We start from the raw sequence: 24,756 nt of genomic DNA, 5'->3' as shown, positions 1-24,756 counted from the left end.
GATTGCCCATCAAAAACTTTCCACAACACTACAAACAGTTTAGTTTGTCATTGCATGATTGTAACATTTAAGAAATCACAGTATTTGTTTTGTGGTACTTGTTTGGCTTCTTAAGTGTGTCTCAAATAATTTTTTTAATACTTAGTTTTTAGTCACTTAAATTTAAAACATTTCCTCAGTTAACAACCAAATGTCACTGGTTAATTTACAGGTTTGCCACCAGGTGGTGCTGCTGTCTCATTGATTCAGTGATGCTGTGCTTGTGTTTCAGGATGTTCCACTGGTCACATGAATTTGGACGGGATGTCCTTTGTTTGGACTACATGGTCTTCACCCTTCGCCTCATTCACATTTTTGCCATTCACAAGCAGCTGGGACCAAAACTCATCATTGTAGGAAATATGGTGAGAAAGTTACCATCAGTTGGCAATATACCAGGAATATGTGTTTAATAATACAATGTGAGTAACAACATGACAATTTCCTCCTCTTGTTCAGATGAAGGATGTCTTCTTCTTCCTCTTCTTCCTGGGCGTGTGGGTCTTGGCGTACGGAGTTGCCAATCAGGCTCTGATCTACACCTACGATCCAAATCCAAATCGCATTTTTCTGAGAGTTTTCTACATGCCATACTTGCACATCTTTGGATACGGCTCTTCCATCGAGGAAGAGATGGATGGTACAAGTGTTTGTGCAATTTGCATGAAAATAAGAAAATTGTTATTACACTGAAATCAGTTTTAAAATGCTGCTTTTTTTTCTACTGCAGCTTTTTAAAATTCATCACAGCAATTAGAAATTGAGTTATTTTTTTTATAATTGTAACCCTTATTTTAACCTTTCTCCTTTTATCTCTATTTTGTGACAGTGGGCCGGGAACTAAACTGCACAGACAATGTGACTTTGATTGAGAGCGGTGAAGAGCCATGTAGAAATCAGGATAGTAACTGGCTGGTAGTGATTCTGCTAGTCGTATATCTCCTCGTCACCAACATCCTGCTCATCAACCTGCTTATTGCCATGTTTAGGTAAAGAACCAGTCTGTCATTATGTTTCTCTGGCTGCATTCACAAACTGTGAATGGTTTGACTTGACTCAGTGGCTCTGATCCGCTTGTATCCACACAGCTACACTTTCTCTGAAGTGCAGGAACACAGTGACACCTACTGGAAGTTCCAGCGTTACAACCTGATTGTTGAGTACCACTCCCGTCCTTCTTTGGCGCCGCCTTTCATTATCCTCTCACACATCAAAGTCTTTATCAAGAGGATCATCTACAAAGTGCCCTCTGTAAAGATCCACCACTTTGGTCAGTATTGGATCAGGAGACTTAGTTCACAATAATACAATAAATGTATTAATTTAATAAAGTTATTGCTTTATTATATTGAAATAATAAGTGTAACAGTGAGAAAGCCACAGTTGATTGGAATTGGATACTTGGTAAATATCTTCCAGTTGTTGTTGTTCACAAATGAGTTTTTATGGGGTTTTTTGATCAGTTGCTGCCATGTTATCACTAAGTTACACACTAAAAATTGCAATGTCTAAATGAGAATGGGCTGTTTGTTAATTTGCAAACTGACCTCAGCTTAGCACCGATGTAAACAAACAGTGAGTTGAAAGGTAATCAATTCAAACCTTTGTCTTTTCTATCAGTGTTAGACTTGGAAGCAAAGGCAGCGAACAGATTATCAACGTGGGAAACGATTCAGAGGGAAGACTTCCTGACTGCTCGAAACAAGATCCAGAAAAGCAGCGACTCAGAAAGGCTCAAACGGATGTCTGCCAAGTGAGCAAAGCATCCTGCTCCACTGTAGCAGCAAAATGAAATTGTGACTCCATCATTCTGAAGAATGTTTATTTTTTTGATATAGGGTAGATGATGTGCTTAAACGTCTGACTGAAAGCAAAGAGTTTGAACACAGACTACAGGCTCAGGTAAAACAGAAGCATTTTTCTGAAGCTCTCACTTTGTCATTTAATACCTTTTGACTCATTCCTCATACAAATGTAGAAATGCATGTCTGCACAGTCAAAGTATTTTATATAGAGATTAGAGAGTATAATGACAGAAAGATGGAACATGGGGGAAAACACCTACTATAAAGCAGAAAGGGGTTTATGTAAAGTTGTTTGCTGGCCGAGGTCAGAGATAATGTGGGTGGTGGTAAGTAATGCGTATTTAATATTTTGGAGAAAAAAACAGCCAATAGTTTTGGTTGCACATTAGTTAGAGTGTTAGAAAGTGACAAATTTTGGTCTTGTAGAAATGAAAGCTGAGTTTTAGTAGGGCTGGTAGGTGGATTTTGGTCACTAGATGGAGCCAGGCAAGCAGTCTCTATTTTATCTGTCTTTGAACTAAGCTAAGCTAGGCTTTGCTGCCCTCATGTGTGTCTTTGATGATGCAGTTTCCTTATTCAAGATGATTTTCTCCAGTAGGAGACAAAACACCTTTTAGCACAAAAACATTTTTACTCTCTGAGCTTTCCAATTATTAAAATAGTACTTTATGTTAATGCTCAAATGGGACTACATAATATTTATTTGATATAAATACTGAAATTAAACAGATTATTTCAATCTGTTTTGTGTTTTGTTATAGACACAAAGACAAGACATGCAATGAACAGAAAGCTTGAACACATATATCTCTGCCATTATTCATTATTGATATCAATAAAAAATAAGTCATCCTTTTCACACTTGGTTTTCATTTAGATTTAAGAATAACTCTATTCTATTCTGGACTTTTATGATATTCTGATATTCTGCTCTTTCTTCTCAGATGGAGCATTACTCAACTGTCCTCAACTGGGTTGTGGATACTTTAACACAAGGAAGTACAGTCAAACCTCCTCGTGCCCCACCTGTGTTACGAGGTACTTCCCAGAACTTATGAAATCAGTTTTGCTTACAAAACAGCCTGCATGTTGAAAAAGTCACACTGCTTTCACTCGGGTTTTATTGCAGTAAGTAAGCAGATAACATCTCATCTTCATTGCTTTAGTTTTAAAAGCGCTTAGTAAATCTTTTACATTGTAGTCGGATTTTCTGTGATGTTGTCTATCAGGGGTCATATTGAGAACACATTAATACTTTTTTTTGTTCCGTTACACTGCAAATATGGGCCGTATTTTTATGTCTGCATTATTGTTTTCTATATAATCAAGTTTTTATGCAGTATAATACATTTATTTTTAATAGGAGAACAAAAGAATTTGTTGCTGAGAGTTTGGTTAAAAAAGCATGCCACAATTCATGTGGTATGTCTTTTGGACAAATGAGACCAAAGTATTGATATTTGGATTATTTAAATAATTTCAGAGATTTTTTTCTTATTAGATCATTATCCTTGTCCTTGTATGTCTTTGTAGAGAAATTCTTAGAAGTGACAGATGTATGCCTGTTTTACGTGGCTGCACTATACAAAAAAAGGTTCCTTCTCTTGTCTAATTCTTGGCACAACATCAAAGTGCAGAGTGAGCAAATACATTCCAGACAGTGTCAGGCCTGTCTGAAATGTACTTGTAGGGCTACCTGGTGTTACAAGTTATGTAAGAAAAGAAACCAAAGGTCAAATCTAGGTTTCTTTCGAATTCTCATTTTATGCAGATGACACAATTATCTATTGTTCATCTACTTGATTAGTACAAACACTTGAATTTCTTTAGGCAGTCTTAGATGTTGTTCAGTCTCATTAAACTTCTTTTCCCTTTCCTTTCCTTTTTGCATTACTGTGATCTGCTCCTTTTAAACATACCAGGGCAGCACCTAAAGAGGCTGTATACTGTTTGTTATTGTGCTTTATGTTTTATCACTAGTTGCGAAAATTATGTACATGACTGTTCTCTGTATGCTGCTGCTAAGTGGCCATTTCTGAATATCCCCATCTCTGTATATAATTGTTTTTTAATCTAGAAATGTCTGGTCGAGGGCACCAGTTTAGGTCACTGAGATGAGCAGGTGACCATATGCCATATGGCTGAGAGCACCTGGCCTGGGATCAAATCTGACCTGCAGCACTTTGCCACATGTTTTCCCCTTACTCTGCTTTCCTGTAACTCTTCACTGCACCTATCTAATAAAGCCAGAAAAAAGCCATGTGTCTGTATATGTAAAAACCACAACCAGTCTACACTTTCACAATATTATACAAATGTTTGTCTCCAGGGTCACAATGGAGTTGTGAATAGACATTTTAAAATATCCTGTCCCCTTTGTGCTGCAGTAATCTACATAAGAAGTTCAGACTGCACAACTGATTATCAGACTCATGATGGGGGAGTTTAGGTCCATTTTAAAAAGTGTGAGAAGTGTGAGCTCTTTGGGCCAGTTTGACTGCTTTTATTACCACTCTTGTAATAATGTTTGCTTTTTTGTGTTCACCTGTCTGGACTGGACTGCATTAGCTTTTTCTTTGTGTATTTGCTGAAACTTCTGCTCCGCTCTTTGCCAAGGTGTGTCTTTAAAAACAGATTTAAATCTCAGTGAGACTTGAATGAATAAAGAATAATAATAAAAATGCTTTTGAATGTGATCATTTTAGTAAACTTGATGAAAGAACCTATTATTTGTCATTAATAAATACATTGTAATATTGTAATAGTTGGATCTACTATGCACATAAGTGTTGTGGATAGTGTTAAAGAAGCATGCTGGTGCTGAGTTTCAGTCTGCCATGGCTCCATTGAAGGTCACATAGTGGAACAAGCCATTGAAGGAGCCTTCACTGTAAATAGCTGCGTCACCTGTCAATTGCCGGAGGAGGAGCAACTCACACTGAGAGGCACTGTCATCGCTTTCAGCCTGGCTGCTCTCTGCAGTATTGTAGCTGACTGTGCCACTGTAAGTGTGGACTTTATAACACTGTTCTCCTTCTGCTGGCTCCAAAGTTAAAAAAAAACAAAACAAAAAGACCAAAAAATGCTATTTTGGGGAAGTAAGCACATGTTCAAAGTGCTTTCCTCTCCATTTCCTTGCATGTACATGCACGTCTGCATGATCCTTACGTATTCTCATTTGCTTCAGCAGTGGCAAGAAGAAATTAATTTTGCTGTGTACACTAAATTAAATAGCAGATACTGAGAAGAATACTCCAAAAATGTGCGAACCATTAATCTAAAAAACCCCACACATAGTATATTTATCAAAGTTCTGCTATTTCCTGAATAGTTTGGGAGCTATGACAACAAAAGCTGTGTATAGAACCATAACTTTATCTTCAAATTATTTAATTGTTGTCATTTCTAATAAGAATTTTTTTTTTTGCCCCCCTCCTGCAGTTCAGTAGCCCCCTCCCCCATCCACCAAATGCATACACTCACCTCTCTAATGCTCTGTGTTAAGGGCATCAGGAGCATTCTTCCTCGCCATGTGCCTCTGTCACTCAAGTATACACAGCCACACACAGTCGTGTTTCCACTGTGTCCTCTGTGTTCCCAGCACAAGGCTGGCACACTGCTCTCTGTGAGCACACTTCTTTTCAAACCGTCTCTCGGGAGCCTGAGAAAAAGACCTGAACAGCCTAAATCTGCTGCGCCTTAGCAGCTTTTTGTCTTCTATCAACTGTTTTGGTTTTTGGTGGAAGAATAGAGTAACAAGAATAAGACAGTCTTCAAATTCCAAAGCTGCATTTCTCCCAAGATGGCACCTGTAAAGTTTTGGGTGGTAGGTCTCCTGCTTGTGCTGCTGTGCTCATCCCAGGTCCCTTTCTCTGCTATTGTAAGTGCCCAAGACTTGAACGAACTGGAGGAAAGCCTCCATGATAGAAATGCTAAGGAGGCTGAAGCTGAAGAAAGTGAAACGGCTGAGGTTGGTGAGGGGAATGAAGAAAAAGATGAAGACTCAGATGATGATGAGGTAGAGACTGATGAAAAGGTGGAAGAAGAACAGGAGGATGAGAAGGAGACAGCAGAGGAGGAAGATGACAAAGCTGATAATGAGGAAGAAGATAATTCTGAGGAGAACGGGGATGTTGAGAAGGAAGAAGAAGGTGAGGCTTCAGATGAGGATGATTCAGAAGAGGAAGAATCTGAAGAAGAATATGCAGCAGAGGAGGATGAAGATGGTGAGGCTTCAGATGAGGATGATGCAGAAGAGGAAGAATCTAAAGAAGAAGATGAAGCAGAGGAGGATGAAGAAGGTGAGGCTTCAGATGAGGATGATGCAGAAGAGGAAGAATCTGAAGAAGAATCTGAAGCAGAGGAGGATGAAGAAGGTGAGGCTTCAGATGAGGATGATGCAGAAGAGGAAGAATCTGAAGAAGAATATGCAGCAGCGGAGGATGAAGAGGAACAGGTGGAGGCAGATGCAGATGAGGAAGTCCCAGCTAATAATGAGGAAGACGACGAGAAGGAAGCAAGGCAAGAGGGTGATGATGAAGAAACTCAAGGAGAGGATGTAGATGAGGATGACTCTGAAGATGAAGATGGTGAATCACACTTTAACAAAAAAACATGCACACATTTTGAAACATATATATAGGTTAGCAAGATACTAAATGGTGCAGTATGTAAAGTTACAACAAATAATGAGATTTTTTGGAACCCTGTGAGTGACTCTGCTACAGTAGCTCTCTGACATTGTTCAGCTAACTAGGGTTACTTTAGGATCACTGTCATACATATCAGTCCTAAAATGGACTGGATTATCTGTGCAACAGCAGGAACGCAACAGTATCTAAACCATCTATTTTTTGGTGGCCAGTGTAGCTTTTGAGACTTCAAACAAGCACCAAACATTGAATGCTTTGAGATTTGTCCAAAAGAGGGTGTTATAAAGGGATTTTTTTTTAAATTTCAGTCATTGCTTCATGCTTGAAAAAAAAAAGACAACAAATGATATTATGGAAAAACAGCACCTGTAGGAATTTTAGCTTTGTTTACAATAAATCTACTTAGACTATTTTGTAAAAACAAACATGTCACATGTGATAGGTTTGTAGCATAAACCTATTCGCTGGAACGTTAAGGACAATTCAACAACACAGCAAAAAGCATTAAACACCAAGTAGGCAAAGTTCCTCGTGTTACTCATATATGAGGGAGAGAACCACGACAAGCGCCGTTCCTTCGCTTGACCCCAGTCACTCTCGTCCGCTCCCCCGTAACATTGCTCTTCTTATTGAGGTTACATGAATATACATAGGTTCATTAACATATGACGTATACATACACACAAAGAGTACCTTGCTTGTGCGTTGTGTAAATGTGTGTGTGTGTGTGTGTGGGGGGGGGGGGGGGGGGGGGGGGGTTCAGTGTGTGACCCCATAAATGACTTCCCTAAACCTGCCGGTCTGGAAGTCTAGCAGTACATCTAAACAAAAGGTACTGACATACTGACATAGCTACGTTTATCCTACCATAAAACAATAAGGGAAGGTATGCCCTCTCCCATGCTCCCAGGATGTGGGTGTGAATGCCAGAACACTCTGGAATGCACATCAAGCCTTTGCAGACTATTAAGGATCAAACCTCTACCAACATGACATTGATTATAACACTCTAAGCATATATGAGTAGATATTTCTAAGCATAAATGACAATCAACAATACAAATCTAACAACATGATGTTATGACAAAAATATAATACAAAAAACGAGACCATCTGTGCCATATTATTGCATCAAGTAGAATTAAACATTAGACACGTAACTTGTAAATAAATGGCAGTAATCAGTACTCAATAGAAAAGGTCTTTTTGGATTGTGTGTTAGTACAGAGGCTCAAAAGGCCCAAAGTCACTGTACTCTCAGCGGTTAACTACAAAAAGGGTGAAAAAGTGATGAATGAAGTTGTAAATTACTCCCAAATGAATTTAAATCATCAGCACCAACACAACAATTTGGAAACCCATGTGAATACTTAGGTTTTGATACAGTGAATCAGGAACACATTCACAGTCTTTCACTTGTTCAAAGGCCCCTGCAGGCCAGGAGAAACAACATTTTCTGGTCTGATGAAAACATAGATAAAAATCTTGCAAAACAGCATGTCTGGAGGACTTATCACCTGGCCAATACCATCACAGTGAAGCATGGCGGTGGTAGTGTCAGACAGTGGGGATGGTTTTGGTAGCAGGAACTGGCAGTTGTAATTGTTTTAAAAGTTGTTAGTATTGACCAAAGGTTGTGAATACTTATGTAAAACTTATATAATTGTATTTTATTTTGGATAAATTTGCAAGAATTTCCTGCAAAATATTTTCAAGACATATAGGGTTATAATTCTATATTTATTTAGACAATTTAATGTTCTACAAGATACAGTTGGCTCTCTTCCACAGCGTGTCTTGTCCTGTCTTCCTCCCCTCACTCCCAACCAATCACTATAGCTACCTCTCAATTTTCTTCCTGTTAGTTTTTTCCAGTCCACTATCACCAAAGCACTTGCTCACAGAGGGTCATCTGATTATTGGGGTTTTCCCTGATCCTTACAATATAAAGCACCATTGGGCAACTGTTGTTGTGATTTGGACGTATAAATAAAACTGAATTGAAATGACTATTATACAGTTCCTGATTCTGTGAACCATTTACAGATGAGTCTGAAGGTAAAGACACAAAGGACAACCAAGGTGACTCAGATGAAGAGGAGGGAGTTACTGACACTCCACAGTTCCACTCTGGATCGTTGTGTAGTGTTTGCTCCATTTGTGAGGTAAAAAACAAACAAACAAACAAAAACATGTAATGGAAATAACAGACTTTTTTGTGAATCTACCCAGTAATCACACATCATTATAAGTCCTGTGTTGTCGATTTGACTATATACCATATGCACGACTAATCACTCTACTTTGTGGTTCCTTCCCATCTTGTAGCATTGCTCTAATAACTGTGCCAAGTGCCCGTGTGAGGAAGGGGATGAGTCTGATCATTGCGAGCACTGCCAAGTAAGCATCTTGACTTAAAAAGGATTATAACTGCTGTAATAATACACAGCACTTCATTTTGCCCAGTGCCTCTTTGCGTTAATCCTTTTTGTTTGTTTTGTTTTCCAGGGTTGTTCAACTTGCTACATTTGTCCCATTCTTTGTGACACAGTTTGCACACCGGGTAAGTGCTAGTTGTGATTCTGTGGGTGTACTGATGTGTGTTCACAGATTTAATTAACTTTGGTTTGACTTAAATTTTGTAGGTGGTTTTGTTGATGAGCTAACTGGATCCCTCTTTCAGTAAGACTATTCACATTTAAAAACACAGAGATATTTTTAGATTCATTATTGTTGCAATGTTGCCTTTACACATAGTTTTCCTTTTGTTTCTGCAGGACTGTTGCCTCTCTGCTCTGAGCTCCCTGGGAATTATGTCCGTTTGCTTTAATGTGAAACTGCTCACCAGACTTCACCACATCCCACACAAGCTTTTTAGTTTTTCTAACTGTAGGTTTAGGAATTTAGGCAATTATTCTTTTTTATTGTGAGAAAGGGCACAATTTGACATTTAGCTTCACAATTACATATCAAATTGAAAAACAAAAATAACTGTTCTGGTTTCAGAAATCCAGCTGGATCTAGAGACACAGTTTGTGCATGGTGTTAATGGAACGCACACACAGACACACACACGCACACATGCACACAGACATATAGGAGCTTGTCATGAATCATGCAGACAAAAAAGATATATAATATATACATTACCAGTCAAACATTTGGACATACCTTCTCATTTAATGGTTTTTCTTTATATTCATGACTATTTACATTGTAGATTGTCACTCAAGGCATCAAAACTATAAATGAACACATGGAATCATGAAGTAAACCAAGAAATGTGAAATAACTCAAAACATGTTTTATGTTTTAGGTTCTTCAAAACAGCCATGATTTGCTTTGATCACTGCTTTGCATATTCCTGGCATTCTCTCGATGAGCTTCATGAGGTCGTCACCTGAAATGGTTTTCCAACAGTCTTGAAGGAGTTCCCAGAGATGCTGAGCACTTGTTGGCCCTTTTGCCTTCACTCTATGGGAGTGGGACCAAAGAGCTCAAATTTGGACTCATCAGACCAAAGCACAGATTTCCAATGGTCAAATGTCCATTCCTTGTGTTTCTTGGCCCAAACAAATCTCCTCTGCTTGTTGCTTTTCCTTAGAAGTGATTTCTCAGCAGCTGTTTGATTCGCACAGTCTGCTCTGAACAGTTGATGTAGAGATTTGCCTGCTACTGGAACTCTGTGTGGTATTTATCTTGGCTCTAATCTGAGGTGCTGTTAACTTGCAATTTCTGAGGCTGGTGACTCGAATGAATGTATACTCAGCAGCATAGAGGACTCCTGGTCTTCCTTTCATGGGCCGTTTCTCATGTGAGCCAATTTTGTTGTAGCACTTGATTGATTTTACAATTGCACTTGGGGATACATTCAAAGTTTTCTTGACTGACTGACCTTCAGTTGTTAAAGTAATGATGGACTGTTGTTTGTCTTTACTTAGCTGATTGGTTCCTGCCATAATTTGAATTCTAACAGTTGTCCAATGTTAGAATTCAAACATTGGAGTCAGCTTTGTACCAACCTGACTCCTGCGCAACACAACTGATGGTCCCAATCTTATCAAGAAGGCATGAATTTCCCCTAAATGAAGCCTGACAAGGCACAGCTATGAAGTCAAACCATTTCAGGTGACTTCATCATGAAGCTCATTAAGAGAATGCCAACGGTTTGCAGCGCTGTCAACAAAGCAAAGGGTGGCTACTTTCAGGAATCTAAAATAAAGGCATACTTAGAGTTGTATTTTTTTTTTCTTTGCAACATAATTCCATATATCATGGTTTATATACTTGATAGGAATATGTGTGACTGCACTAGAGGAAGAAAGGACCATGAACATTATGACAAATTGCAATTTCTCATCTTGTGTCCTTTTTGAGTTCTTGTGCTTGCTTCCTGTTAGAGTACAATTTAATGCAAAACACTGTAAAAAAGAACTGTTTTGCCATTATCCAATAAAAAATTTAGTTCTTTTAATAAAAATGTGTTTAGCGTAGTTGCGTGTTGCATCATATGTATCCTTTAGCTTCTGCGATTTAACTGTTACAGTCTCTAAATGGTTCACAATAAATTGGGTTCAGAAACGGAAGTTGTGGGTTGAAGATTTTGTAAACAATAAAACCCGGAAGCCAGTAAGGCACCGGTGCAAATGTCAGATGTCATGACTTATATTTCTCAATAGGTAATTCAGGCACTTAGTCTTACATAACACATAAAGGTGTAAAAAACAGATTACCAAAAAGGAAAAATGGTCCAAATCAAAGGTCAAACTTGATACCAACATTTTAAAAATATTTTCCAACAAGTAACCATGCAAATGTGTCAATCAAACAGGGACCCTGTGATCCATGTCTTTTTTGTTAGTGGTTTGTTGTCTTTAAGATCAAACCTAAACAACTGTGCTTGTTTTGTCAACATACTGCCACAGACTAAGAGGCAGTACTCATTGTGACAAATGAACCAAAGTAAACAGGAAAAATTGATCTACTGTACTCAGAAGTAAACATCAGATGATTAAATAATATAATGTATATTTATGTAAATTAGTAAGGTCAGGTGCGATCTTTCTGTGCTTCCCAACTACTTAAAAAATCTTTGTTCATTTGTCAGTGATTTGACAAAGAAAATAAGAAAAATAACGACCAACAAATTGTAAAAATCATAAACATTGTCATGTCAAGATCAAGTCTTTCACTGATCCACACAGTCATTTGTCTTAATAAACAATCATTTTCACTGTGTCAGTTTACTCCATACCTCGCCATCATCTTTAATGTTTTGGAAAAAGGTGTTGTGTGTTTGCTGTATTTCTGTTCCGCATAAACACAAAGAGAACTGGGCCTAACAAAGCAGAGGGATGAGTGTGTGAGGACATGAAGGACAGAAAACCTTTTTGTATAGATTCACTTACCAAAGTGATGCGTGTATACACACAAGACTGGTTGACATTAAACATTACCAGGTAACAGACATGCCGTCCGTGTGATAACAAATTGTAAATCTCTGTACCTTTACCTATCAATATTTTGTAATAAATTGACATATGAATGAAATTTGACAATTGGATTTTTATAAATTTGTCACCACTTTTGGCTGACTAGTGTAATTACTGCGGTTTGTAGGAATCATGTCTTAATTTATTTGCTGATCTTAACATTCGTCAATGTTTTGTGTATAATAGTTTTATTTTATTCGATAATAGTTTGTGGATGGTCACATGATTGGGGTTGTATTGAATGCTAATAGGCACCTGTTGGTAGGATGAATCTTTCAATGTTTTTTTTCTTTAAAATATAAAGTTTGCACTTTGGAATACGTTTTTCATTTCCCTTTTCAATAATAGAGATTTAGTGGTATTGTTTTTTGTTTTTATCGCAGTATCATTATTTTTGATTGATGTGTCACATGAATGGATAGGTTAAATCTCCATGTCAGTGACTTTAATTTGTTCCTGGGGGCCCTACAACTTGTTTTAAATAGTGTCACAGGAAATACAGGAGTGATATCAATTTCAAAAATGTCATCTGAATATGAAGCTTACACCATCAGCTTTGTTTGACCCGAACACTGTATATGGGGGCTTGGTTGTCCAACTCAGTGATTAAAAAGAAAATCCACAAGTTTGCATAAATGATAATACAAATGAAGAACTCTATACAAAAAACAAAGTGAGGGGCCTGTCATTGCACCAAATCAGTGACACATTTTCACCTTTGTCTCATCTAGGAGTAATAGAAACTAAGGGTGTTTTTTCTGGATTGTAAAAAGAAAAGAAAAGAAAGAAACCCGACAAACAGCTCTATTTCCCATGAAACATTTTGTAAGCTGAGCATCTGAAAAATCTTGTACATAACAAGATTTGCTTGTGCTGTGCTTTAGAAAAAATGTATTGCCATTGGAATTAATACATTTTGTTGCAGTATGCACTGTTTTGGGGTTTTGTCTTGTTTTGTCCATTTCTTTAATTATTCCATCCTCTGGGATCAAATATATGATTTCATATACACACAAGCACCTAAGTGATGCATTGGAGTAGAATGAATATAGTTAAACATACTGACTTAACCAGATAACTGGTACACTCCTATTGATGCGTGTATTTTGAATACCACATTCTGAAAAAGTGTCTTCAACCATGTTGTGTGTCTCCCCTATACTGCTCTTTGTTTATACACAGGGGGTGTCCTCCCATTGTTTAGCATATTATATATATATTGATAAATATAGATAAGTATCTTGAAGTGTACTGAGGCAGTTTCTTACCCCTTTCCCACTGATGGACTCATTGAAAGTGGACAAAAGTTTTTTAATCTGAGACTTGAAACCAACACATCACTTCACAAGACTTGGAGACTGGAAGAGTGAAGGTAGGATGATTTGTCACACTTTTAACCCTGAGTACAGTAATATGAACAGTTGTCTAATATTGACAGCTTCTTTGTGGAGTTTTGTAAAAGAATGAGGATCACAAATCTCATCCAAGTGATCATTTTAGGGCTTTTTGATGCTCCTTTTAAATCTTAATCTTTATAGAATAAACTAAATTTCCACTGAGAATAATACTGAGATGCTTCCCCTTCCTAAAATCTCAAATCCAAAGTGGAAGGATTTATTTTTTTTGTTATTGATACACTGAGTAATAGCAAATGTCATTTATGTAGTATATTATAGAACTCAAGAAAGGCTTCAAAGGCTCTGTCATAATTAAATATGTTTATGTTCTTTATAATCTAACTAAAACTGCATAAACATGCAAAATTTTCCAAGTTACAACAATCTATACCATTTGTAGTGGAGTGCACATTGAAAGGAAATGAAGTTAAAGTGAGTGGAGGTGGACTCAGTGGAACATATACAGGACTTCAGTTTCACTTTCACTGGGGTGATGTAAAAAATCCAGGCTCAGAGCACACGATTGATGAGCACAGATATCCAATGGAGGTACAATGTTTCTTCATTACTTGACATCTAAACTCCTTTTCTATATTTTGCTTTGCCTTATAAGTTGTTGGACTTTCTTCCAGATGCACATAGTCACGCAGAAGGATCATCTCACTGCCCCTCCAGAGCATCCAGATGGATATGCTGTACTTGGTTTTTTTATAAATGTCTGTATGCCCCAGACTTCACGCTGCTATTTTTAAATAGGCGATACTTATAAAACTGGTTTACATTGACGGCTTTTAAGTATTAACATAATTAGCATTCATTCATAATGTAGAGTTGAAGTCCACAGGAGTCAGAGCCATGGGTGAACTTTACATCATACCTGGCAAACCTCACCGACAAGGGTTGGTCTTTTCTTCCACTAGAGTTCCAATGGCTTTGTTTTTTAAAAAAAAAAAAGAATATTGAAAACAGTAGATTAGAAGAATGGCCTGCCATTGTTGTAGTAGTTATAACAATAGTTAAAGGAAATTTGTGTTTGACTTCTTTGTCTGTATGTGGAATTATTTTTGAAGTCAAACGATAAAAGTTTGTAAAGTCATGAAGCAGAAGAGGGTGAGACAGTAGCTGACAAACCATGCCTCTTGACTTTTGTGAACATGCACTGAAGTGAATATAAAATGCAAATCACTTTATGATTACATTTATTTATCCTTTTAAATTCAAGTCTCTTTAATTCTAATCTTTCCACAGGGAGCAAGGTTCGTTTAGACCATAGCATCTCTATTGATGACTTAGTTGGAAATGTAAATTTGACAAAGTTCTACCGATACATGGGTTCCCTGACAACGCCTGCTTGCAACGAAGCAGTCGTGTGGACAATCTTTCATGAGCCAATCCACGTCAACACTGAACTGGTGAGTTCTCTTTAGCACAAGAGGAGCAAAGATCGTGTAAGGTGATCTGCAAATATGAATGTTCTCTCCACCTTTTAACACAAGCACAACTAACTAAACGGTCCAAGCTGTATGAGAAAATGCTGAAGAAAAAGCTTCTTATATTAATTTATGTATTAGATATCAGTTAATTTATCACTTAATTATAGTGAATAGCTTGACCTGTAAATGACTCGTGGCAAATGGAATTCGTCTGTTATCCAGTCTGTGTTGAATCACAAACATTTGCAGAAGCAAACTCTGAAACATGCAGCCAAGCACACGTGACATACCGATGGAACACACTGGTACATGCTGGTGTCTGCTTTGATTATTCTGTTTGATAATCATGCCTTTTTATTTATGTTATTTCCATTGACTGTACCAACAAGGAAAAATGTTGGGCAAACTGCATGTGACTGTGTGGGATAAACAGATAATTCTGAGTCATGCAAATGTAACAGAATGACACGTGAAGTCTTTCTTTTCACCTTATCTGCCTAATGGTGGTCAGCTGTCTGCAGTTAGTGAGGCGTAGGCCCTAGACTTGTCTGGCGACTTAGCAGATGCATGACTCGTTGAATTTAACTTAAGGCATCAATGAGTATGTAAATCTCTTACAACACTTTTGTGTGCATAGTCTGTAAGATTATAAAGCACCTCATTAGCCTGGATTTGACAGGCATGATAGGAGGATGACATCTGAGAGTTTATTTTTGTGGAAACAGAAGAAATACACCACAATTATTAGAGTTTTGTATTTACTATTTTTTCCCCTATTTTCTTTTCTTTCTTTTTTTTGATTGGCTTTCTTTCAGTAAGATTTCAAAACAGATTTGCTAAAAATTATACTGAGGATAATTGTCAGGGCAAGATTTAAGATGTCCAGAACCTGGATTACAATATGAATAAGGCAGCTAGTTCACAGTCTCAATGACTAAATGCGCCCCATTAGGTGGGGCATTTCCTTTTTTTAAAAAATATTAGACAATTTTGTGCATTATTATTTATTTATCATTTTATTTGACATAACTTCCACTGGGGTGACACATCAGATACATCTGAAGGCTCAGAGCATACTGTGGACTCAAAAAGATACCCAATGGAGGTAGTGACAAAGATTAAGCTTTTTTTTTATTTTTATAACCAAACACATAGCCTGTTTATACTTCATTCCATTAATTATTTTTCTTGTCCAGATGCACATTGTAAGCAAGAGAAAGGATTTAACCCTGGATCAGGCACTACAGGCACCTGATGGCTTGGCAGTGCTGGGATTTTTTATTGAGGTAAAACTTGGACAAGTGAAACTGTTAACAATAGTATATATGTGCTGTATTGGTATCAAACACCTTTGACTGCTTGTAATAAATGTACCAAACATGTACATGTCAAAAAAAGCTAAATCTATACTATACTCAAATTTCTGACGGCATCTGCAATGTGAAGAGGGCAGAAGTAATTCCAAATAATAGTTTCCACTAACTGACAGGTGCCCTCACGTACAACATTATATCAGTATTTCATCTAAAGACAAACAGTTTCCATTTTAACCTGCTCCACGCACAAAGTTATGTTATCACTGTCCCAGGCACTCAGTGTTGTTGTTTGACAGTGCAGTTCATGCTGGTGGCTGATGACAGTTTTTATTTCAAGGACGGAAATCCATTTCTGAAAGTTAAAGTAAAAAATTGATATTTTCTGCTCATTTGACCTAAAAGATCAGCGAGTATGTCACCTTTAGATGGAAACCCATCTAAAGGCGACATACTCGCCTTTAGATGGAAACTCATGAGATAACGTCATGCTAACATCTAAATCCATAAACTCTCAGCTAAAGTGGCTGACCGGAATGTCACGTGGAATACACATTACCAACTCTCTACCATCAGTATTACTGTTTATTTCAAGTTACAGCTGTTGGTTAAAATGTTTAAAAATTGCCTAAGACTGAAAAAATGTGCAATTTTCTGATTGAGGGATTTCCAAAAAAATAAAAGGTACAGGTCTGCTATCACCTTGCTAAGACATTAAATTGATTAAACCACTGATCACGAAGAATTTATCATATAAAATATTAAAATATCTCTTCCCTGGGCAGTGACGAAACAGTGATTTTTTTACTAGTTCCTCATTATCTATAGAGATACTACAACACACTATAGATTTAAAACAATGTAGGTTTATTCAGTGCAAATATTATTAGTTATATATTAGTAGGAATCTTTAGTGAATGAATATTAACAACTTTAAACTTTTATTGTGTTTAACTTTACTAGGTAAACTATGTCATTACATTTAAAGTTCACTGTTCAGTCCTTTGGACAGCTGGTTGTGTGAAAATCCAAAATGTCTCCCTTTTCTTTAGTGGCAGGTCATGATCTCTAGCCAAGTTTTAAGCATGTTTAATCCCAGAAAAGCAGAGAGAAGCTATGATATGTTTTATATCATTAATGTTGGCAACTTTATATCACAAAAGAAACATACCTAAAAACAGAATGTATCAGAAACACGTGATCCTTGGCCTTCAGTTGGAATAACTTTCACGCATACCAACATGCATATATCATGTTGGAAACTATTCTTAATTAATAAATGCTGACTACATTTCACTGTAAATATTGATTTTTTTATGTTGTCCTTGACTTGATAACTGTATTGAACAGTTTTTAGGAAACTTGATAGACTTGAAATCAGTGACCAAGATCGAGTATGATTGTGATAGTTGACCTTAACAACACACACTGAAAAGCAAAGCGCTTCTACTATCATAAATAAAAGTGAGAAAATACCATACTTTTTTCATAGCAATAATGTGGAACTAGGGGATGCAATGATGTTTATTAATGCTAGAGTAATGATAGAACTGCACCACAGCACAATAAGCTATGATAGACTACGTTCAAATAGAGTCAATATAATGTTGGTTCAGGTAAAGTGATTAATCTGCTCAGTTTCCTCTGGTGTGAATGAAGCTTTCACTTATCTGTGAAATCAGCTGCTGTCAGTATATCACTAATCAGTGCTGGGCAGGAAGAGAAAAAACATGTGACTGTCTTCAACAGTTCAACACATTCTTTGGCAATCTGTATATGCGTCAGGTGAGTTCACCTTTTCATCAACCCTTATGAGGCTTCCACGACAGGCGCCAGCAGTTAGCAGATTACATAACAGGTTACACTTCTGCACTAATAAACCAGGAGCATGTATTCCAGTGCAGGAACATAGACATCAAATAATGATGTGAACATTAAATATGTCTTAAAATATGTTTTTTCCCCTTTAAATACACCAGATGAAGATGTTCTCTAATCAAACAGGATATTTCAATGTGTATTGACCCACACAGCTCTGTCATACCAGAACAATCCTAACTACAGCTGGCAGTGTTCGTGGGAGAAGTGGATCTGTAGCCAGTACTCCTCGACATCTGTTATGGTTTCTGCTGCTGGTACGCAGCATCGGTGTCTATTTTATATAATTTGGATCAGCCAAGAACTGCTGAGAAGAATATACAGTTCTGCACTTATTAGGTTTTTTATATGTTAGCTTGGAAAGTGATTTTTCATTGGTGACATTTGAATATGTAATTTTCATTACTTTCATTGTATTATTATTATTGGTTGATTTTAGGGTGAGCAGAAATGCAGCTTATAAAACTTTGAGGGGATTAATGTCATACTGCCATGATATTAAACCTTGAAACTGAGATTACCAAACAAAAATATTTCTGCAGTTGCTATAAAATAGCTGTTTCTTTTACTTCATCAAAAAATATCTTATGAGGAAAAAAAAAATCACTATTTAAAAAAAATATATGTTTCTTTAGTAAAGGTGATATGTTTGCTATAAAAAAGCAAAGTATAACAGTATATTTTTTAAATCAAACACTATTCTTTAGCAGTGGAAAATGTATTCTTCTAGCCAGTTTAAATTAAATAAAACCCCACTGGTTTCAAATTGAAATGTGTGATTCTTGTATGACGCAACAGGTCTGAAGCTTCATGTCTGCTAGGGTTCATTTCACTTACATGCTTGATATAATATATATGAAGTGAGGAGGGAATTTAAAGCTCCTTCAAACTTGGGTCCTCTACCAGAGGCCTGGGAGCTTGAGTTTCCTGTACATGTGGGTGACCCCAGCCTCTATGGATCTTGTGCTTAGATCTTGTTCCTGTGCGGCCATGATTAGCAATAAACACAACTGAATTGGACTGAATTGAATTGGTGCCATGTAAATGTGAATCTAATCCAATTATTTATTTTGTAACTGTTACAATACGTGGCTCTATGTTACTCTGAAGTTGCTGTTACTTTTAATAACAGCAAGATTAGTATGTCAGCCAAACGAAAGTAACGAGGGAGTGCCGTCTTTTGTCAGTTTGACTTTTATGTCAGCAAAAACTACAGTTGATCAGGAACCAGTCTAGGTGGCCCATGTTACTTAGACATAGATAACCTGCGTAATCTCTACTCAATTGCATTGAGCATGACCTTTAGCGTATAGTGGTGTAACCTAAAATGCATTTTGCGCTGATATCATAATGGCACAAAGTTAAAAGAAATGTGTCATCTTTAAGTACCAATACAGTTGGAATATCACAGTATGTCATCCTATAGCTGCCCTTTATCCTTTAAGTTTAGGTCCTCTACACAGTGGTTGATTATTTCTATATGAAATGACTGGTATGTACTAGGAACTGATCTGATATCTCTGTGCTGGTGTTGATTTTACGTCATCATAACTGCTGATCCAGGAACAACATCACAACTGACAAATGATGTGGTCTGAGCGTTCAATTAGCATTAGCCAAGAAGTTAGTTAATGCTTTTAAAAGCAACCATCAGCAAGACGAATTACTTAAATTTGGGTAACAGTTAACCTAACTCTTTGTTCTAGGGCTTTAGGCAAACCAAAGCATTTTTTTTCCTGCCACTTTGCAAAGTTATAACACTGCAACAATGTGGTTGATCAGTTTGGTCGATCAATTGCAATGTTGATCCTGGACCAATAAAACAATAAATCACATGATAGGGTTGGGCAAGGTTTACAATGGGTCCAATCGAAACCTTGGCTGATTGTGACCCAAACCTGTTTTCACACCTTGGCTCGTGTGATGAGGTAGAGGATCAATGACCCTCTTGCGGACACCCCTATAGGGCTTAAAATTTGGAACATTAATTACACTTAGAACTGAAGAAGTTTCTCAGATGAGAGGTGAAACATCTTCAAGAAAACTTGAAGTCCAGATGCTTTTCTTTCCATGCTCTTTAGACCATCCCGGACCAACATTATCATGATGATGCAAAAATAGCAGCAACATATAATAATTAGATATCTCCATATAAGCACAAAACACACCTCTAGAAGTTTAATATGAATGAAAAAAATCCCCTTTTTCCAAAACAATCATTTTCTTTAATTTTGATTTAACTTCACAACTACATAGGATTTGTTTCCAAAACCCAGGACCAGTATTCTGCTCACAAACCTTCTCAGAAAGTAGTTTGAGTTAGTGTTTCACAAAGCTTTCTAGTTTAAAAAACCTTCTGGTCATGAGAAAACATTAGCAGGGACATGCAGAGGAAAATTATCAGAGCAGCTCTAAGCAAGCTATGGACTGAAAATAGTAACATATGATATAACACATTCTTCCAATAGGTTTGACTGGTTGATTAAACAAACAAAAAAACAACAACAAAACTTGAAAAGTTGCCTGTGAATGCCAAAGTGAAAACAAACAGTGTCACAGACATTGCATGTGCACAATGTGTGCTTATGTAATCATATTTTTCATGGTGGCAAATCAAAGTACTTGTCACCATGCAACAATGATGGAAATAAAAGAATTCACCTTTCACTTGAAAAATACTCCAGCAGAGCCAGACTCAGGGAGGAAGAAGAAGGAAGGACAGGAAGACAAACTATGGGAGAAAGAAGACAACATTTAATGACATGCAATATGTGCTGTTGTAGTCAAAAGTTGCACTCATCATGGGCAGGAGTGTCATGGTAATTTGGGGCTCTTAATGACTCTTTTGAACTGTTCTTTTTCCAGGGTGGAATCATGTACAGCATTCATCTTTAATAACCACCAACAAACTTCTGGCATAATTCTGACTGGATATTTGACCACTCTTGGCAGAATTAGTTATTAGTTATTATCTTTTAACATGATTAGTTTTAACAGAAACATATTTCATTTCATGTATTTATTTATTTATTTCACTCTTGGTTCAACAGTTTCAACAGTTTATCATTTCATACACACAAACCTTTTTCTAAAATGGCCTGTATTTGTATAGCGCTTTACTTAGTCCCTATGGACCCCAAAACGCTTTACACTACATTCAGTCATCCACACATTCACACACTGGTGATGGCAAGCTACATTGTAGCTACTGACAGAGGCAAGGCTGCCAGACACTGGCGCCACCGGGCCCTTTGACCACCACCAGTAGGCAACGGGTGTCTTGCCCAGGGACACAACGACCGCGACTGTCGAAGCCGGGGCTCGAACCAACCTTCAGATTACAAGATGAATGCCAACTCTTGAGCCACGATCGCCCACAATCAAAAAACAAGTAAATCATGGTTCGATAATTATTCTGAAATGATTGTTAGCTGACCGTTTTGGAAACAAAAACAAACATTTTCATGAATTCTATTTTAACTTAACCTTCCTCTCGTGTTAGGGTCGGCACCGACCCATTTTAAATTTCAAATGCATAAAAAAAATCACAAACATTTGTTTATTGTATCAAGGCTTTTTGACTTTGTCAGGAACCTCTATTTCTACAAAATAAAACAAAAAAATATATTTTCACTAAATTATAAAATGCCCTAGTTGAAATTATGATCTTTGTGTTGTTAGGGTCGGTTTCGACCCAGGTATAATATTATGAGTATAAAGCAATAATTAAAGCCAAAATTGAAATCATAAGTGCACTGTCAGCTAAAACATTGACAGCAAGCTCCTCTCCTAATCATATGAGCTTTAGGGGATTCTTATTTTGCGTGTTTTTGCAGTATACCTGCAAAAAAACAAAACAAAATAAAGACGGGACATGTCAAGAATTCACTCATTTGAGTGGCTATTTGACTTCCAGAGTGCACATTTACAATTTGCAGCATACAAAAATGAGAAGAAGATTCACAGTGAGCCAAGTTCTGCATCATATTTTTGGTGTAAATGAAGGAGAGGACACAGAGCAGCATAGAGATTCAGATGGGCAGGTTTCTAGGAGGAAGACAATGTGGACTATCATCCAGAAGACACAGACACATCTGATCATTTTCTGGGTAACGATGTCACTTCACACATTTGATATCATTTTGATTCAGGAGTCCTCAGATTTGACAACAGAGAGACCAGACCGAGGTCTGACAAGCTTGCTCCCATCAGGGATGTCTGGGAGAGATGGGTGCAGCTTCTTCCCCTGATGTTCATCCCAGGGCCAGAGGTGACAGTGGATGAACGTCTTGTCCACTTTTCGAGGAAAATGCCCCTACCGGCAATACATACCCAGTAAGCCAGGAAAATACGGCAGAAAAATCTGGGAAGCCTGTGATGCAAAAACCAACTATGGCTGGAATGTACAGATTTTCACAGTCAAAGCTGTGAGTGGCACCCCTGAGAAGAAACAATGAAAATGTGTGGTCTTCAATATGACACTGGACTGCAGGATCACAATATCAGCTGTAATATTTTATTTTATTTTTTACCAGATATGACCTTGGACAAGAACTTCACAAAGGAAACTTCACAAAGATGTAGCTGTATAATTGGGAAGTGATAAAAAGCCCATAATTACCCACGACTATAACCAAAAGAAAGGAGGAGTGGACTTTTTTTCAGTTTATATTAAAGGTCTACTGCTAAAAAACAACAATTTTTTTTGTCTTTTCTTGATGTAAATATCTATGGGTCGAAATTGACCCGTAACACCATAGATGTCATTTTAGTAATTAATCTTAAAATGAAAAAAATTAATAAAACAGATTTATTTAAGAGATGTGTCCTATACCCCTCAGTAATAGTCAGGTAACACAAAAACCTTTTATTTATTAATATGATTCTCTTGAGGTTAATTTTACAATTTTTTTCAATTGAAATCGAGGGGTATAGTGACAAAAAAAGACCCACAGGCCCACACCAAAAGTATTAAAACCAACATTTTCATGGATAAGGAAGCCTAACAAGATAACCAAGAGATGAGAAACAAATTGGATGATCACTTATTGTTTTTAGTGTATTTTATAACTGATTTAATTCACGGGTCAAAACCGACCCGTTAACATAAGAGATGATAACAGAAAGCTAACACAAGTGGAGGGTTAATCAGGATTTGTTTCCAAAACCTAATATTCTATTGACAACTCTTCTGTGAAGAGTAGCTGTAGAGGTACAGGCGGAAGAGAGGCCTCATCTACTAATAGGAAGGTTGGTGGCTCGTGGCTTTGAGTGTTTCAGGAGCACTCAAAGGTAGAGTAGAAAGGTGCCATATAAAAACCAGTCCATTTTCCATTAAAGTAGTTTGAATTAATATTTTGGACTGTATTAATAAAGTTTCTTAGTACAATGTGTATCTGAACATGAGAAAATAAGAGTGGCTGTGATTAATTTCCATAGCTCCCAGAACTCTGAGCTGAAATAGTAGCCTATGGACACATTCTTTTAAGAGGCATTGGTTGATGAAATTACAGCATGTTTGGGTAACACATTTTGTGTTCCCACAAGGAGGAAATTTCAGTCCGAGACTACTAACAGAGTTATAAGAAAAACTAGAAAGTAAAAGAGATAAAAGTAAAGAAAATACATTTTTTAAAAAAAATGTGTCGAAGGGACAAAAAAAGGCTAAGGAAAATGCTCAGGAGATAAGCAAATCACTTTAACTTTGTTTGATGTATCAAAGTTTGCTATCTACAAGCACCTTATTGTTTTCTTACTAGTTTCCTTTTTGCACCACGTAAAAACTAAGAATAAAGTACTTAGTTTTTCACCTTGCACATCCAACTTCCATTATAAACTATAAATGTCACCAGTCGTATTATGTCCAGTGTTTATTTTGTTCAATTCAATTCAATTCAATTCAATTCAATTCAATTCAATTCAGTTAAAGAGAAACCACAACAATCATTGATCCCTTATGAGCAAGAGCTTTTACTACAGTGGGAAGGAAAATGTCCCTTTTTACAGGAAGAAACTTCCAACAAAACCAGGCTCAGGGAGGGGCAGTCATCTGACATGACTGGTGGGGCTGAGTGGATGAAGACAGGATAATAACCAATATGCAAAGAGGTGCATACACACATAATGGGTTGAATAGGTATCTGACTGACCTGACTAAATCCCAATTTCAAGAGTCAGATGTTTCAGTTCAAAATGCATTTTTTTAATCTGTTTTTATTTCTCATAACCATTGCTACACACGGACAGTGCCTATTCCATCTGAAAACAGTTCTGTTGTTTCATATTTGTAGATGTGATAAACAATCAATGAATGATCAAAAGGGGGGAGTGGAAAATGCTGAGATTTGGCTCTTGTCTGTGCCAAGCTTACCTGGCTAAATGGAAGGTTTCCTGGTTTCATGTTTTGTCTACTTATAATCTTTTAATACAGGAAATACTCAACAATACAAGGAATGAATGTTCCGACTTTATCCTTTTTGCATTGTTTTTTCATTTAGGGGAATAATGACAATAGTCTTTTTTTTATTCAATCAAGCCCGTAGTTTGTTTTTTGTTTTTTTAAACAAAGGACTTCCTTTATGCTAAAACCCAAGATCAAATTAAGCATGAGTAATACTGAATTTTCATAAGATGTTATTTTGATCTCATCAAAATGTAAAATGGAACAACTTAGCATTCCAAACTTTAGCCCAAAAAATTATACTTGCAAACTTAATTAAGGAAGTATTTTATCTGTCATTTCCTGGA

The 24,756-nt window shown here is 37.0% G+C and overlaps 2 protein-coding genes and 1 long non-coding RNA gene across 5 annotated transcripts in view; 2 read left to right on the top strand and 1 right to left on the bottom strand.

The window, feature by feature from the left end:
• The window catches only part of LOC146512812 (transient receptor potential cation channel subfamily M member 4-like), a 97,226-nt gene that overhangs the window by 19,871 nt on the left and 52,599 nt on the right, over positions 1-24,756 (top strand). Inside the window, exons 21-28 of one of the 3 annotated variants that reach the window (XM_085170778.1) lie at positions 272-404; positions 499-679; positions 869-1,028; positions 1,128-1,309; positions 1,660-1,792; positions 1,878-1,941; positions 2,789-2,882; positions 3,922-4,102. In XM_085170778.1, coding sequence (XP_085026904.1) covers positions 272-404; positions 499-679; positions 869-1,028; positions 1,128-1,309; positions 1,660-1,792; positions 1,878-1,941; positions 2,789-2,882; positions 3,922-3,962 — 988 coding nt within the window. In that variant the 3' untranslated portion in view covers positions 3,963-4,102. Of the gene's footprint in view, positions 1-271; positions 405-498; positions 686-868; positions 1,029-1,127; positions 1,310-1,659; positions 1,793-1,877; positions 1,942-2,788; positions 4,103-24,756 lie in introns of those variants that run through there. The other 2 variants (XM_085170779.1, XM_085170780.1) reach the window with 2 other exon arrangements.
• Positions 1-24,756, bottom strand: part of LOC146512813 (uncharacterized) — a 149,713-nt gene that overhangs the window by 80,272 nt on the left and 44,685 nt on the right. The gene's annotated exons all lie outside the window — the stretch shown is intronic.
• LOC146512816 (uncharacterized) lies at positions 5,438-11,734 on the top strand. The gene is made up of 6 exons (XM_085170828.1): positions 5,438-6,433; positions 8,543-8,661; positions 8,825-8,896; positions 9,005-9,059; positions 9,142-9,178; positions 9,274-11,734. The coding sequence occupies exons 1-6, from the start codon at positions 5,647-5,649 to the stop codon at positions 9,293-9,295; spliced, it is 1,092 nt and encodes a 363-aa protein (XP_085026954.1). The 5' UTR covers positions 5,438-5,646; the 3' UTR covers positions 9,296-11,734.

This window comes from Neolamprologus multifasciatus, chromosome 8, assembly GCF_963576455.1.
Source record: "Neolamprologus multifasciatus chromosome 8, fNeoMul1.2, whole genome shotgun sequence".
Classification (NCBI taxonomy): domain Eukaryota; kingdom Metazoa; phylum Chordata; class Actinopteri; order Cichliformes; family Cichlidae; genus Neolamprologus; species Neolamprologus multifasciatus.
The sequence above is the reverse complement of the archived record's forward strand: the minus strand, read 5'-3'. Positions and strand labels throughout refer to the sequence as shown.